This window comes from Arctopsyche grandis, chromosome 6 (genome assembly GCF_051622035.1).
Source record: "Arctopsyche grandis isolate Sample6627 chromosome 6, ASM5162203v2, whole genome shotgun sequence".
NCBI classification, from domain to species: Eukaryota; Metazoa; Arthropoda; class Insecta; order Trichoptera; family Hydropsychidae; genus Arctopsyche; species Arctopsyche grandis.
Window position 1 is genome coordinate 5,248,544 of NC_135360.1, and position 17,893 is coordinate 5,266,436.

General features: G+C 34.9%; 1 protein-coding gene across 3 annotated transcripts in view; it reads left to right on the plus strand.

Annotated features, from left to right (window-relative positions):
* The window catches only part of LOC143912714 (C-Maf-inducing protein-like), a 71,403-nt gene that overhangs the window by 44,435 nt on the left and 9,075 nt on the right, over positions 1-17,893 (plus strand). For all 3 annotated transcript variants that reach the window (XR_013260650.1, XM_077432025.1, XM_077432026.1), the window contains exons 4-5: positions 16,794-16,922; positions 17,239-17,289. Coding sequence is in view for 2 of the 3 variants with exons in the window: in XM_077432025.1 (XP_077288151.1) it covers positions 16,794-16,922; positions 17,239-17,289 (180 nt within the window). In the remaining variant the exon portion in view is untranslated. The remainder of the gene's footprint in view (positions 1-16,793; positions 16,923-17,238; positions 17,290-17,893) is intronic.

Consider the following 17,893-nt stretch of genomic DNA (forward strand, 5'->3'; position numbering starts at 1 on the left):
CTTTTCGCCCCCCTCGCTATGGCAGAATGAGCACTTTGCCATACTCATGAATTGTTGATTTCTTGATTAGATTTTTTATATATTGTCTTACTTTTATAAACAAAATATAGAAGAGGTTAGTTTTTAAAAAACATTTTTTCAAAGAATTATTATCTAATCTAATATATAATTTCGAAAGAAACTTTGTAAGTATGTATGTATGTTATTTTGGTTGGTAACATCGAAAATAAATCAAAGTTTCTATTACGACGGTTCAATATATATATTTTTCGATTCAAATAAATTTAATAAATAAAAAAATGAATATTGACTATTAGATTCGCCACGCTTAAGCTGTTTATATAATACTAGTGAATAGCCCGATGAAACATCATCGCATGGGTATAAAATTATTATATACTCGTATAAAACTAAAAAAAAAAATCCGGAACCGGAACCGTTATTTTCGTAGACTCTCATAGATAGTTTTCAATTCTTTATTTGTAATAATTTTCAATTCTTAAAAATACGCAGACTCCCATAGAGAGTTTTCAATTATTTATTTAAAGACCTATTTTTTTCTATTATTATTAGCTATCGCCCCGAGCGATACTGCAAATTGAAATCGATTCACTCGATCCATGATACCCGACCACTCCCGACCTCTCCCGACTACTTCCGACTTCTTCCGACAACTACCGAAGATATGACTCCGTTTTGATTGGTTGTCCATACGTTCTGTACGATTATTGAATATTAACGTTATTTAGAGCAGCCTTTATATCCGTATCATGGTGTACTGGTCAGTGTATATTGATCTGGGCGCGATGGGGGTAGGTTCGAGTCGGCGTCCTGGAATTGATTTTATTTTTTCAAATATCGCTAAAATATAAATTAATTTCAATTTCAATAATTTCAATTAAAAATATATATTTAATTGTTTTATATGAAAAGAAAAAAAATGGTTCAAAACTTCGCTAAATGAAATTATTAAAATTACGTATTTTTATATGGCGAGAAGGAATATTTCAATTAATGTTTAAAAAAAAAAGGCGAAATGAAAAATTGGATTTGGCACGATGTCCGAGACCATTAGCTCATTTAGACCCATATTCAGGCTATTTGGGGTGATCGGTTCGAGTCGCGACAAAGTCGTCTCGTCGAAAAATGAATTAATCGATTTTTATCGATTCGTTCATTATGTTCGGCGAGAGTTAGGACACACACACACACACCCACACACAAACACACACACACCCACACACACACACACAGATTACCGTCGTTATATATATAATTAAAAATACTGAGCGAAACCGGGTAAAACAACAAGTCTAATATACATAATTTCGAAAGAGACTTAGTTTGTAACTATGTAAGGTTTGGGTGGGAGCATCGAAAACAAATCAAATTTGACGACGATATCGACATGAAATAAATTTGAAGCTGGGTAAAACCACAAAAATTAATGTCTGTCTGTGTGTCTCGAATAGGCTCCTAAACCACTGAACCGATTACGATGAAACTTTCAGGATTTGTTGTATGCATGTCCTGGAAGATTACTGTGAAAAAAAAACGGGAACGGGAATTGCATGCGTTATTTTGGCATTGCAACGCATGCCGGGTTCAGCTAGTAATTTATATATTTAAAATGATTTTTTTAACAAAAAGGTATCGATAATATCGATTGTAATTACACTAAGCAACAAACAGTCACGTTTTTGAGTTATCAGAGCGGAAACTAAGCAATCTTTTGCGAGTTTGGCCCACTGAATTCGAATATGACAATGATTTTTTCTGGTTTACTTTCATTTGTAAGATACATATAGGCGTTTAAAAAAATGCGAGATTTTTACATTTTTTTGGCTTTTGTAGTCTTTAACTCAAAATCAAATATTGCTGTGCTTAAAGTGAGCATTGAAATAAATAGTCAGACGTTTTTTCTATTGATTATGAGTTTCAACTGTTTTACTTATACTTATAATTAATTATCTAGCGAATTTTTAAATTGAAAAATATTTTTCCCCATGTTATTATCTATATATCCCACAACTTTTATATAGGGATTGGATTTTTATTTCAATATTTTTTTTTTTATCTAAACGTACTAATTAGGACAGTCAACAATTTCGCGGGCCGAACTGGGCAACTGTTTTATATTTCTTATAGAATTATTTTTAAGTTGTATATCATTTATAAAATGGATAAATTCTAGGTCTAAAAATGGTACATTCACACCTATTTCGAAGCGTTAACTTTCTTGTTCTCTATTCGCCGCAATATCGTTACGAAATGGTTAACAAAATGTGCGTGTTTTTTCTTTCTCATAATTCTACTAACTCAGTTTCCCTCATTATAATAGAATACACATTTAGTAAATTAGTCAGCTCACACCCCGCACCATCACTCCCCGCACCACTACACCCCACGCCCACATATATCATAACGCATATAAACACTGTTGTTCATTTAGGAATATATGTAAGAACCATTTAATAGGATTATGTTTGCTTGTGCCAGGCTTTTCGAAAATAATACAGTTAATTTTAACAATCAAGTACTTTGCTCAAATTGAAACACTTTACCAAACCACAATACAAATTGTAGTTTTTTTCTACGTATGTATGTATGGTCTACGAGACGTGCCAGAATATTAAATTACAGAAAACACAAATATCGGAAGGCAAAAATCGAAAGATCTTAAGTCGAAAGATCAAAAAAAAGGGTGCATGGTAAACGGTACATACTCACTTAATTTGCGCGAGCAGGGTACAACAGGAACAAGAGGAACAGGCTTTTTCTCCCGTATTCTGCGCGCGCACATTAATACGGGAGGAAAAGCCTGTTCCTCTTGTTCCTGTTGTATCCTGCTCGCGCAAATTAAGTGAGTATGTTCCGTTTACCATGCACCCTTTTTTTTGATCTTTCGACTTAAGATCTTTCGATTTTCGATCTTTGCCTTCCGATATTTGCGTTTTCTGTAATTTAACATTCCGGCTCGTCACGGAGACTGGTATGTATGTATGTATGTATATAAATAGTCCAATGTCAAGATTTATTTTCAAAAAATCGAATGAGCAGAATTATAATTCAAATGGTTTACAATGAGATGTTTGATTAATGACAGGTTTGACCCAATTTTTATAGTTCTTTTGATGTAATGTTCCGGTCGATGTTTTCGAAAATTGTTTTGACATTCGAATAATAAACTTGAAAGTAAGCATAAGCGCTTTCGAAGCGAAGATGTGTCCGGTATAATCGTCTTGTTGAAAGTTTCCATCCTTTCTGCGATTCAAACTTATCGCGAAGGTCTCGGATGTATTATATACTAAATCAATGGATCTCAACTGTAGTTTTGCATGTTTGATAGGAGTATTTTTCAATTAACCCTTTACATGCCGACGAAAAGAACGCGATTCGCATATCACTCGTATAAATCGACCAGGTGTGCGTGTGTGCGCTCTGTTTTGGTCCAACAGTGATAAAATCCGACTTATATATTTCCACATACACATTTCCCCTTTGAGTTTTTACGATTTCTCGGAAAATGTTTTGTAAACATCGCTATGAACGAAACTTTCCACTATTTTGGAACCGGTTCGAAATGGGAATAAAATTATTTACAAAATTTATATCCTAGGAATCCTAGGATCGCATATTTATATGATAATTATTTTTATACTATACATATATGATAATTATTTTTTTTCCTTTCAGAGTTTGTCAATTTATCTTATTAACTGTCGAAATGGTTCCTTAAATATTATTTAATCACCTATTATAAAATCACCTATTATTATCACCATTAACCTTTCCACCGCGTACGACTACTATAAATGTCCTAGCGAACATGCCCTCAGCGCGCGAGACACGCATAGATGTCTTGGAAGTTCCAACCTGTATAAGAGCCGTCTATTGTGTTAAAATTTTATAACTTGGTTGAAAATATTACTAAATGTATACTTTACCAAATTCAATAGATGGCAGTAGTCAAAAAAAATAAATATAGGTTGTAAAATTCAAAAAAATATTACAACCTATATTTATAGTCGAAAACGCGATAGCAAAATCCGCAAAAAAGCAGCCGCGTACAGGGCATGTTCGCTAAATTTGGTGACGCGGGCAAAGGGTTAACTGATGGTGTCCATGGCATAATCTATATATGTATGTACATATATAAGATTGATTGTCTCTTTGTCTGTCTGTCGTATAGGCTCCTAAACCAATCAACCAATTACGATGGAACTTTCAGGATTTGTTGTATGCATGTCCGGGAAGATTACTGTGAAAAAAAAAAGGGAAAAAACATCTTAATAATAATATTCGTAATTACGATTTTATCGACGTTAAAGTATGAAGCGCCAGTGTGTAGTTCAGGAAATTTTTACGTTGGTAACCAACTTGCGCGTATGCATGCCAACGTACAAATACATACATTACGTACCACTCATACCAACCTGACATTACGTACCACTCATAACAATCCTACATATGTATATAAATCAATGTTTGTCTGTCTGTCACGTATGCGTTCCTATACTTTACTGTAATTTAATTTGATTTATTAATTAATTTGAAGTGTAATTTAATTTGAAGTATTAATTTGAAACTGAAACATTCACTTATCGAAACGCATCGAGAAACGGGGACGGGAACGGGAATTGCATGCGTTATTGTACGATGGAACGATGGAACTTTCAGGATTTATTGTAAGCATGTCCGGGAAGCTTACTGTGATCGGCCTAAAACGGGAACGGAAATGGGAAAACATTGCAACGCAATAATTTTAAATGTTTTCGCATTGTTATGGTAAAAATAAACAAATAATTGAATAATTTCAAATGTGTTCGATGCCTGCATTTTTCGAAAAATAGGAACGGGAACGGGAATTGCATGCGTTATTGTGGCATTGCAACGCATGCCGGGTTCAGCTAATACATATATAAAATTGAGTGTCTGTTTGTCTGTATATCGTATAGGCTCCTAAACCACTCAACCAATTACGATGGAACTTTCAGGATTTGTTGTATGCATGTCCGGGAAGATTACTGTGAAAAAAAACGGGGGAAAAACCTCTTAATAATAATATTCGTAATTACGATTTTGCTGACGCGAAAGTTTGAAGCGTGTTCGTTGGTAACCACGTTACCAGTTGGTTCATGGCGACACGGCTTTGAAGAGACACGATTTGATCTCCAGCCATCACTTGAAACGGGAATTGCATGCGTTATTGTGGCATTACAACGCATGCCGGGTTCAGATAGTATATTATATATTAAAAAGCAATACGAATTTATGTAGACTGCTGAAGAATTCGTTGTTTTCTGTTGAACAATCCGTTCTCAAACGGAATGTTTTAACGGTCGTCAACGGGTCAAAATTGAAGATTTGAGTGTTGCCGCTAATTGTCATACACATTTTTCATCGCTTTAATGTGTTTTAACAGTCGATTAGCGTCGCGTTTGTTGGCTTTCGCACTTTCGTAGTGTTTGCTTCGGTCGTTAGCGCACTCTTTTTAACACGTTGCAGGCGGCGACTGACGCCGCGCGTACTCGGCGCGAAATCCGGCCGCGCGTTTGCCGTCATAGCGCCATGTACGGTCGCGTTCGTTCGCATTGTTCGCTTACTTTAGGTTTGTCCTATTTATTTTTGACGGGAAATCAACAAGAGGATGATTGCGGTTGTTGATTGTGCAAACAATGACAGCTGCGCATTCTCGATCCGTCACTTACGGAGGCCAAAGCTTATGGTTATCGGTGAATATAATCCTATAGTATTAAACGAAGCTATCTTATATAACTGTATGTATTTATACGTGCTTCTTTATTTCATTTTTACCATAGCGCTATCACAGATTGCCTCAAGTCGTCTCTATACCAAACTTTTACATATTAAAATATAAGTAAAGACAAATAGGTATTTATTAAAATTATAATCAAACAATGGGGCCATATTGCTGGTGATTTTAATATATTTAAAAACGGACGGGATGTATAATATGTATGTATATGCGAATGCATCGACAAGTATGGAGATTTCAAATAAACAACCCTTAGAATTATCAAGAGTTATTAAATTCCAAGTAAATGGGTCTCAACTTTAGGGAAGCTCATTTAGAGGGTGAAATTACCCAATTCCATCCCATGTATGTAAACTATAACATATTTAACTGGGCAGCCAAAGATATAATATATAATTTATTAACTGTTTTAACTGTGACGTACATATGTCGAATCGAAACTACTATTATAGTACGGCGAGCGTTATCGCACACAGACACACAGAATAGCGCTATTATATGTATATTATTAGTAATACAAGTAAATCGATTCTTTGAAAATCCACAGTTTTTATTTTACGGTCACAAAATCTGGTATAGACCGTCTGCGTATAAAACTCCCGAGCAATGCCGGGCGAATTTGTTTGTAAGAGTAAAAAATATCACTTTTAATTGGTGCAATTAGACCAATTGACTTTTCAAATTAAAATGTAAGATTTACGCAGTTGATTTTTGTTCAACATTTTCGTACTGTATTGTGGTTTTTTTTTCTTTCATAATGCACTTAATCTTTATGTATTGTGGTTTCAATTATAAATTTAAATGGTCACAGTAACATAACATTTTTTATCACCGACAATTGTTGCACACACATTGCGGTTGACAAAGTTGACCATACTCAAACATTGACGTACGCTACTAAGGTCATAATTGCTTTATCATAAATGCGAGTTCACACTTAAACAAACGTCAACATTTTCAATGTCATTGCTAAATGTTTCGGCAATAAAGTCAACTGTCAATGAAAAGTGTCTTTATAGTTTTGACTTCACCACTCACCTCTCTTCCCAAACACGAGTGAGCGACTCACGCATATCGAATGCGAAACGTCAGAGGCCAAGCGGAACTTTTCAAAACAACCGATAGGTGTCGGCATTGCGACTCACTAGGCTAAAGCGTTCCGTTTCACATTCAGTCTAGACTCCCTTATTATTTAACAACTCTAAAAAAAATGGCAAAAAAGTTGGTGTACTTAGTAGGTTAAGAAATTTATTAAGTATAAAAAGTAAAATATTAATATATAATTGTATTGTACGGCCTCATACTGTATATTGCGCTACAGTGCTCAATGCTTGTATTTAGTGGATTTTGCATTGATATAAGTGCAGAATAGAGCAATGCTTTTTATTATTACTAAATTATGTTCACAATACATCTTATATAATATAGATTTTAATAGCTACTGATGTACTGATCATTTTCTTTTTTAAAATCTTAATTTAATATGGTTTGTAATCATAGTATTATATTATTCTAATGTTAATGTACAGCATAATAGGAAAAAGAGCTCAAACACCTATTTACAATTCTTATAAATGCTCATAATACATCTAATGCATAATATTAATTAAAGACTCTCTAAAGTCGATGACCTAAAGCAGATCGTGTTTAGGTAATCTGTGTTTATATCTGAAGGGTATAGACATTTTGTTGTAATCACCGAGACTCTTCACAAGTGTGTTAGTATGGTTATTATTGATTCTGTCATAAATGTTTAGTTTGTTAGTAATGTCTGTAACAAACGGAATATTATATATGGCATGCAGTTTTTTCAAGTTGGTATATATGGGTGTATTATAAATTATTTTAGGGGTTTATTTTTTATTACTTGGAGCTTGGAAAGGTTAGTATTCGAGGCGTTATTCCATACAGGTGAAGCATAGGTTAATAATGGTAATATGAGCGTGCGATATAATTTTATTTTATTTTGAGTTGATAAAGAACTATGGCGATTAAATATTGGATATATTGAGGATATACCCGCATCGCCTTGCATTTCGCTGTCTCAATTCGAGGTGCCCATCTCATTCTTTTATTGAACGTTACTCCTAAATATTTTATTACTGACAATAGAGCAATGCGTGCAATTTTGAATGTGAGGAAACGTAAGAATGTTAGAAGTACATATGTTAGATGAATTGAAATGGCTGGATATTTGAAATAGTCGTAAATTAAGCACTTTAAAATTTGTATATAAGCTAGATAAGAATATATTACCCAAATATTTTAATAATCACATAGTTAGGAATAGAGATATACATAATTATAAAACTAGAAATAGGAATAAACTAATTATAGGTAGAGTTAAGAAAGCAAAAAACTGCAGGAGGTGTTTTTCACAGAGGTTAGTTTTAGTTAAAAAATTTTAATTGTTAAATAATTCATTAGCATTATGCTATTTAATAATAATAAATAAATAACAACTACATTATTTTAAGTTTGGACCACTGTGGCATTGTGTACAGGTATTCCTAAAAAAATATTAATAAAAAATAATGGCAGTCAGAGTTCAAATAGTATACAAATATGTAAGTAGTTATAAAGCATACAAATATGTAAGTAGTTATAATGTCTTGCATCAACATACAGCACCAATATACATACATATGTAGAATATTACACCAACCAGCAGAATAGACTAGTCAGCAATCTCGAATATCGCTGAATTGTACAAAATGCTGCAAATTTACAAATTTGACCATAAACGTCTCTGTGGATGTTAATTGATATGTATTTACTGAATTTCGCTGAATTGTTTAAAACATACTGCAAAGTTTACAAATTTGACCATACATAGATGTCTCTGTGGATTTTAATTGATATTTATATACTTTGTATAATACTTAAATCAAATGTACAATGTTTCTGCTCAGGAAGGCGCATTGGTATTACATACCTGTCCTTACTTGTCCTTCCTAGTATAAGTCAAAAATAAACGATGCCATGTACACAAAATAATTAGGCCCAAATAGAAGAGACATGATCAAAATTCACTGATAAATCACATACAATTATGAAAATAATGATGAGCGCAGGCTACCGGACAAATAGGCTGAAATAATCTCTGATAATCTACGCTCACTGAAGTGGAAAAGATCACATTCAGGCACAGCAGCAACGATTTCATTAAAAGGCGGATAGATCTTGGAATAGGAGCCATCCGATAAAGAACTGTGGGAGCAGGAGGTACAACCATCAAATGATGATGAGTACCTCGCACATAATTTTTAAGGACACAAAGTCCCAACTGTTCCAGCAACGACGGGCATGACATATTACCACGTAGAAGATGGAGAACAAAACGAATTAATGAGAAGTTCCTCCGAAGTTCAAGGGAATTATACCAGCAATGCCCAAAAGGAAGGGAGTGGAGTAAAGATATGGGTAATACCCATACTCTTTCTTATATAGAAAACGAAGAAATGCGTTTCGAATTTTCTCAATATTACTATGGCATTTTTATTTAATAATCTATCTACATATGTATATATATGTACCTATTCAAATCAACAGTTTTCAACTTAGACCCACCGAATTTGGCATATATCTCAAGTTACTTAGACTGTACATACATAGGCGGATTCACGTTTAGATGCAAATATAAGACTTAATATTTCGGCGATATTCTTGAGAATGCAATCGTATAAAATTTTAAAGCATTTTACGCAAACAATAAACGTATTTATTTAATTCGAAGAATTACATTTCTAAAAAATCTCATATTGCATTAGTTTTTATATCGCTTTATTTATTTGCCACAATGGTCTAAACTTTTTGATAAATAAATAGTATTATACTTAAATGTATTTTGAATTTCTTCTTTTGTTATCCCACTTCTGCCACTTGTCAGAAATTAGATTTTGCCTAATTGGATGATTGAATAGGATTAAATCGGCAAATTCAGATCGATCCAAACTTAAGAATTGAACCTTGAAACTTTTTTTTACTTTCACCTGGATTTTAACCGTAGACTTATCTATCCTCAAACTTGTGCAAGGGTGCCTCTTATTTTTTCTTTATATTCTCTATGTTTGACTCGGTTTCGACCTGGACTTGATATGAGGGTCTGTTACTCTTCTACCCCACCTTATTCTCCCTCCCTCAGTCTCCTGCCCCCTCCCCTATCCCGGTGTGTAGTTGGCCCAGTTTTGGACGGTCGATAACCCAAACTTGATTACGTCGAGCTGGTTTCGCGTATCGTCGTCGTCGTACCACACTAGATCGATTATATCGCATTAAAAGCGTTGTAGAAAAGCAGTCGAAGGGTGTGCGAGAAGGAAGGGTAGGAGGTGAAGGGCTTAGGGTGGAATAAATCTCACGGCCGACGCTCCAGGTGGTAACTAAGGGTGGCTGCGAAAGAACTCACCCTATCGTTATCAATTTTCTGCAAACACTCCATAGTACGTCATTTTTGCTGGCCTCTGACGCAATACGTTAAATTTTCCGACTTGTTAGTATACATTTATTTTTTTAATTAGTCTGTTTGCTTAGTAATTAATTCCGTATTATATGTATTTTGAACCAAGTTAGTCCTCTGACGCAAATTCAGTACCCCATTAAACCAAAATATATTAAAAATGAAAACATGGTCGGAGTGATCAACGACCATTTCATGTGCTTAAATAAAAAAAGTGTAAAATGAAAGTATGATAAGGATGAAACTAAGTAATTGCGTGTATTACTAATATTTTTTTTTATTTCAGACGATAGGGAGAATAGTGCGATCCCCATCGTCCATATAAATAATATATATGTTCATACAAATGAATGATAAAATAAATAAATGTACTAATAAATAATTTCGCTCGGTGAATTAGCTCCATCCACCGAACATACAGAGATGAGCGGAAATGAGAAGACGCGGCAGCAAGACAACAATTTGACGATACAAATATACGACGACGTAAGGAGGCCGCCCTCATCTTGAGAATAACTAAGATCAACGGCATTTCCGCTGTAGCCGTAGGGGGTTGACCGAATGTGCACATACAAGACGCTATCCGATTCCATCCGCTATCCATCATAAATAAAAAAAATTAAAATATCACTTCAATTTAAAGAGAAACGCAGCGGAATCCATTTCTTCGACGTTTTATGATTTTACAAGATTGATAACATTTTTTTTTATTCAATTCTATCAAAATTTTATTAAAAAGTACCCACTGGTTTTACACCGTTTTGAAGTTATGCAGTTCATATTTAATGCGAATTCTCAGAAAAAAGGTAATTTTGAACGTTATTACCATAACGTTGCACCGTTGTTTTAGTTGTATATTTACATACGCTATGTTGAGGAAGGTAAGCCCAACCGGCCTTGTTTTGTACAAACTCGGGTCGTGGCCAGTACAATGCGGCCAAACCAAGCTAGATTGAGCGTTCCTGAGTATATCCCTACTCTTTTATAAACATTAATGACCAGCATAATGGAACGAATCCCTATTTTGTCTTTAAAATCATGCAACGTGTCCTTAATTTTTTTCTACGTAAGCTGAGTCTTTTTTATGCGGTATCCTATGGAACGCATCAAATTGAATGAACACGCAGAAAATTTTGTAACCATAAGATGATGTACCAAATTTAATGGTTCTCAATTGAAAACTGCTGATTTGCTTTGTGGACAAACAAACACTTATCTTTATATACATATGTATGTGCAATAGCAGATATCATAGATGATTCACACATAACTACGCTTCATCTGGTTAATAGATTTTTGTTGTACGTGGACGATATATAGGTAAATTCAATATTTTTTCCAGTTATAAAGTTAGATCCATGTCTAAAGGTAGGATTACAAAAAAATAGTCTGAGAAACACTCGACTCATATTTTTCATCGAATGTTTGCTTTGTCGCTTTCAATTAAAATTAATTGAAAATCGATGTGTGTGAGTCATTCGATCTGAAAGTTTATCCAGTGTCGTGGAAAATTAGCAAAACAAGCCGAAAAGTCGAATATTTATTAATTACAATACAAAAGTTTGATAATATCTTGAATGAGTAAAATGGAGTAAAGCCGCATGTGCTTTTGAAAACTTGTATATAATATTTTCCCTAATATATGTACATCGGTACATGCTTTACCAAATATCCTTGAAAAGAAAACATAAATGTTTCATGCGGGGTGTGTTCAATAGTCCATAAGTTCACTTATCACTGTGTGCACTTGTCGCTGTGTTCAACAGTCGTGTGCTCTCTTGTCATGTGTTCAGTCATCTAGTCACCATTATAGCAATATATTTTTATAGCGTGTTCTTTGCATGGATGTAGTGAATTGAAAATCGAGTGTGTATAAAGCCAAGAACGATATAAGTGAAACTATGATATAAACGTGTTGCTTGCGATGCGAGGTGAGAGTTGGGGGGGGGGGGTTGGCTGATTTAGGTTTTTAATCAACCAATATAATGAGTGTGGAAAAGTGATAAAGCTTGCGGTCAATCGTTGACCGTAAATACAGTTGCATTTTCGTTACTCATTTCCGTAACGAATTACACTTTGGGAAGTTGACACATTAAGGAAATGGAATGGCGCATTTTTGTGTGTTTTTTTATTATCATTATTTATTTTTATATACATATATACCAGGAAGGCTTTACAAGTAAACCCCAGTATGATTTCCTGGGCAATTGCAAACATCAAATTTTAGAATAATTTTAACAAAGCATCATAGAGACATCTATGAATAAATTTATCAAAAAAACTTACATTTTTCGGAGGATTTTTTTATATGTATGTTGCGTAGGGGTGGGTGGAGGATCCAAGTAAAAGGCCTTAGTCGTTTCACAGCATTTATTGATGATTAAGGAGATACACGCACTGGCAGTGCTCAGTCCAGAATGACCTGATATAGCCTACGTACCGCCTTATAAAGGGTAGATCTCTCAGGACGTCTAATCTGTTTACCTGTTGTATAGTCACGTATTCGGATATGTATTTCCACGACATTGGGTCTCCCCGTACCGATTCTGAGATAGGCCTAATAACGGTAATTGTTTAGCTTAAATTCATTTAGAATCCAGATATAGTCCTGGAAGTAAGTGCAAGCACTTAGTTAATCCGTTAACAGATAACCCTTGAACGGTCACATAGTCTCTGGGATTCTATTCGCTTAATCCGTGGCGTACGTAATAGGTATAAAAATTGTCAAATTTCGAGATGCTGAAAAACTGAAAAAAAAAATTGCGAGAAATTATTTTATTTTTAAATAGATATATACCAGGAAGGCTTGACAGGAAGACCCCAATGCGCCTTCCTGGACAATTAATTACAAACAATGTAGCAATTTATAATTACATAAATCACTGTATTTCCAGAAGTTGAAGGACACGAAATAACAATTAATTAATTAATTAATTAAATAATTAATCCATTGCGACATCTATGGATTTAGATTTTGTACATAACTTTTACAAATTATACACACAATTAAGACAGAAGATTTGTGACAACAGGAAAGGATCAGATAAAATTGGCAAACTCTGATTAAAAACGATCGATTTGGAGTCACAAATACCCTCAAATCTAACCAGCAGTATGGCGGATCGAACCCACTGATCACACGGCGCTAAACATACACGCTACCATTAACCCAACTGCTGGCTAATGGGAAATGGGTAAAGTTTGCCAATTTGTTAGAACCGTTTCAATGAAAATCAGAAAAATTGGCCAACTCTGATAGGAAACGATCGACCTAGAGTCACAAACCAAGGTCTGGCCAGCAGCAACCAGTGGGGCTCGAACCCGCGACCGCTATGTTCGAAAGCATATATGCTAACCACTGGTTCACGCTGCTGGTTTATATATCTTATATGCAAATCTACAGTTTTCGATTAAGAATCGCATAATAAAAATGTACGTTGTATATCAGGAACGGACAGCGGTTTTTACCAATAAGTTTTTTATACGAAAAGAGTAAACAACAGTGACGCAAATAATTGATTATTTTTTTATTTATGATTTTTTTGTTTCAATTCAACGAACGCTTTTGGTATGTGCTAATTTACATGTGCGTTGGCAAAATGATGTCACACGATTGTATTATATTAGGTATCCGGTAAACGGCTGGAATGTCAATTGCTCGAAATACAACATACTCGAAAATAAGTTATGAATGTTATCTATTCGTCACACCTACAATGTGCAAGCGCAGTATAAACTGATACCACACTGATTGTTCGTAGTTCGCAGTTCTTTAACTTTATATAAATGCGCAGTTCTTTAACTTTATATAAAACAAATTACAAAAAATATATTTACATTGAACAAGTAGCCTACTTGATAACTTGTTTCTTTTTTTATCGAGCAATTTGTTTTTGAACAATTGATTTCGAACAATTTACCTAGAGCCAATTTATTTTTGCGGCATTTAGTTTTCCAGCCTATAAAAATGCACGTATGCATAATTAGTTTGGCATGCATGAGTTAAAGAATGGTTGAGTTGTCATCTTGTACATGTAACGCGGCGAACGACAGTTCGTTGTGGCGCATTATGAAATAAACAATGCTGTAAACAACCCAACTTTTCTCATTTAATTATACCGCCTATATAAATACATACATATATCCTGACAACCAGATCCTACATTATTAAAATCAAGTGCATCCTCAGAGCGCAGCGGTAATAACTAGACCTCGAATTTTGATCAGAGGGGTATCCTTTTGGACTGGGACAAGTTTCCAGTGCCAATGGGCACATTTAATAAATTATAACAATTATTTGAAAAATATAAAGCAGTTGCCCAGTTCGACCTGCGAAAATTCATTCGACTCCCACTTTTGGTGATAACTAGACCTTTGGTGATAACTAGACTTCGGCTAAGGTTAAGTGCAATTGCAAATAACAATAGACCGCAATAGAAGAGCATGGTTCTTCTAAGAAATTAACATCAGTGACCCCTTTTTTGTGACCATTGCACCTATGAGTATACACCCTTTGGTGATAACTATACAAATCGATTTGTTGTAAGCTTCTTTAATATGTATTTTCTAATAGCTTCTTTAATAGTATTTTCCCCGTTGATATTTCAATATTGGAATTGATTTTAAATCAAAATAATTTTTTTAGGTAAATGTTGGAATTCTCGACAGGGCGGACCCTCTAGGCTCGGAAGCAAGGCTGGGTTGGCCCGCTCCTTCCTGTGATTGGTTGCTCTTTGCGACTACTCTAGTATTGCCGTGCCCTGAATTAACTCGACTTTTACCTGATGAAATACTCCGACATATGTATACTGTCTGGTTTGCATATAATTTCGGACGGTCCGGCAGCTTACGAAAATATTCCGAATTCCGGTAAAAGTGGTTATAATATCGTGGATCCAAATGATAGATATACATACGCAAAATGTGGAAAACATGTGAATGCGTGTGAAAAGAAAGATGAAGCGTCAATTTGGCACAACTTGTGCCCGTTTTGATTCATATTTAGATGAATTTGTATTGAACCACAAACGAATGCGTGTATATTCCATTTGCAATATGTGGAATATTTCCGTACGCTGCCCAACCGTCCTAAATTATATGCGAACCAGGCAGTGTATATCGGAGTATTTCATCAGGTAGAAGTCGAGTCAATTCAGGGCACGGCAATACTAAAGTAGTCGCAAAGAGCAACCAATCACAGGAAGGAGCGGGTCGACTGAGCCTTGCTTTCGAGCCTAATGGGTCCGCCCTGTCGAGAATTCCAACATTTACCTCAAAAAATAATTTTGATTTAAAATCAATTCCAATATTGAAATATCAACGGTGAAAATACTATTAAAGAAGCTATTAGAAAATACATATTAAAGAAGCTTACAAAAAATCGATTTGTATAGTTATCACCAAAGGGTGTATACTCATAGGTGCAATGGTCACAAAAAAGGGGTCACTGATGTTAATTTCTTAGAAGAACCATGCTCTTCTATTGCGGTCTATTGTTATTTGTAATTGCACTTATTAATTATTTATTAATGGATAAGATTTAATTTATTAATGCGTTTAGAAAAATAACTTTGCTCCTTAAAACGAATCATTTGCGCATTAGAATAAATGAAATTGGTCCGCCCTGTCGAGAATTCCGACTTTTACCATTTATTAATGGGTAAGATTTAATTTATTAATGCGTTTAGAAAAATAACTTTGCTCCTTAAAACGAATCATTTGCGCATTAGAATAAATGAAATTGGTCCGCCCTGTCGAGAATTCCGATTTTTACCTTTTTTTACATTGCATTGTCTAAAAATAAAACTTTATTTTGAATAGATATCGAAGTGGTCTGATAATATAGTAAAAATAGAGCAGTAACTGTATGGAATAACTCAATTCAGGCAAAACGTGCAGTACTGCGATTCGAGGACATGATATGTGGTATAGCATTACAGACAGACATTGCACTCTAAAGATACATACGTAAGATGTTTCTCGAGTTTTTCCAAGTGTCTTGAATCCAAATTCAATTTCCTCTTCTCAGTTGGAACAAATTGGTACAAACATTGTAAAAACACTAGTCAACCGCGTCGTCCGACATGGCAACGTGGGAAATTCGTTTTATCTGCTGAAAGTTCGTTCTGAAAAGGTCGTACGAACGTTGCTATGTCGGATTCTTCAGCTTCGGTTGTTTTGTCTTGCTATTTTCATTTGTTATTTTATTCGAGTCAAGAATACCATTTCATACGTACGTATATTTACATACATTCCGGATGAAATTATGTGGAAAGAAATAGTTTGGACGCCTCTGGATGAACTTGGTGGATGAAAAGTGGGTCTCGATCAACAATGAAACCTTTGCATGAGAGTATGAATGTGTTTGTGCAAGATAAAAAGTAAAGAAGATGGCGATAACGAATACGTTAGATAAGAAGACAATAAACAAATAAAACTTTCAATGCGTATATAACATACGTACATATATTGAAAGATATTCTGACACTCAATGACAAAGATAATTGACTTGGGAAATATTTTCAATACTATTTTTTTTATTTTCTTTATAAATTTCAGCCTTCCGGTTTCATGGAAACTCCGATCATGTACTCCTCGATGGAAGACATATACACAGTCCTTCGCTGGGATTCCAACTACAAATATTGTCTGAGAATCGTCCTACCTGATGGCTCATTCTTATTACAGGTAATATACATAATTTGCTATATTTCTTGTTTCTATTATTACATTATATGTATTGTGACCGTTCGTTGAGTTATGGCTCAAGGTTTGACGTCACTCCGAGCGTTGTGACGCAAGACGCCATAAATCATAGCATTTACATATTCAATTCATTTTTTTCTTTCTTTTTTGTTTTAAATATGGTTCGAATAATTAATCGATGAGTCGACCGTCATGTTGGGTTTGGCCGTAACGCGCCTTCTTCAGACCCGAGCTGTAACTTTCCCTCCCCTACCCCCTCTTTTGAATTAAATTAAATTTTTACTTTGTATTGTTTCAGGCCAAGAATGCATACACGAGAGATCATTGGTTTCATTCGATAGTTTGGAGAGTGAGTACTATCATTTTGTACAATTTGTTTGACAATTAAATGTGGTTTTTAGATTGAGAATATGACAGTGCGTCTTTGACCATAAATCACGCCTTCCCCTCCCACGAAATAGGATTAACCCTCCCTAATCACCCCCAAAATGATCCCAGCGCCCACTTTGAGAAGCTGTCATAGATCGATGCGGTGCAAACGATCGACAAGCGTCAGACAGACTGAACCTCAGATTAACGACACGTGTACCTTATGCGTGCGCACTGCTCGCACTTACACTAAGCTAAATCTACCCGAAGTCCCGACATACCTACCCTGTATACGTTCTGTGCTTCTGATACTTTAGTTCCGAATTTTGCCTTATTAAACTCGCCAGAAAGATCCAACTCAATTTTAATAATTACCATTTTAATAATGGCATCTGTGCACATCGAATGGTTACTCGTCATCTGATGTGCAATCTATCATTCATGAAGTCGAGAATTGCGTTTAAAGCAGCCATCCAGTTAATCTGTGGTTCAGTCTGTCTGGCGCTTGTCGATCGTTTGCACCAAACCCGTCATAGATACACCAGTATATGTATTTGGTCAAGATTATATATCAACATTGGTTC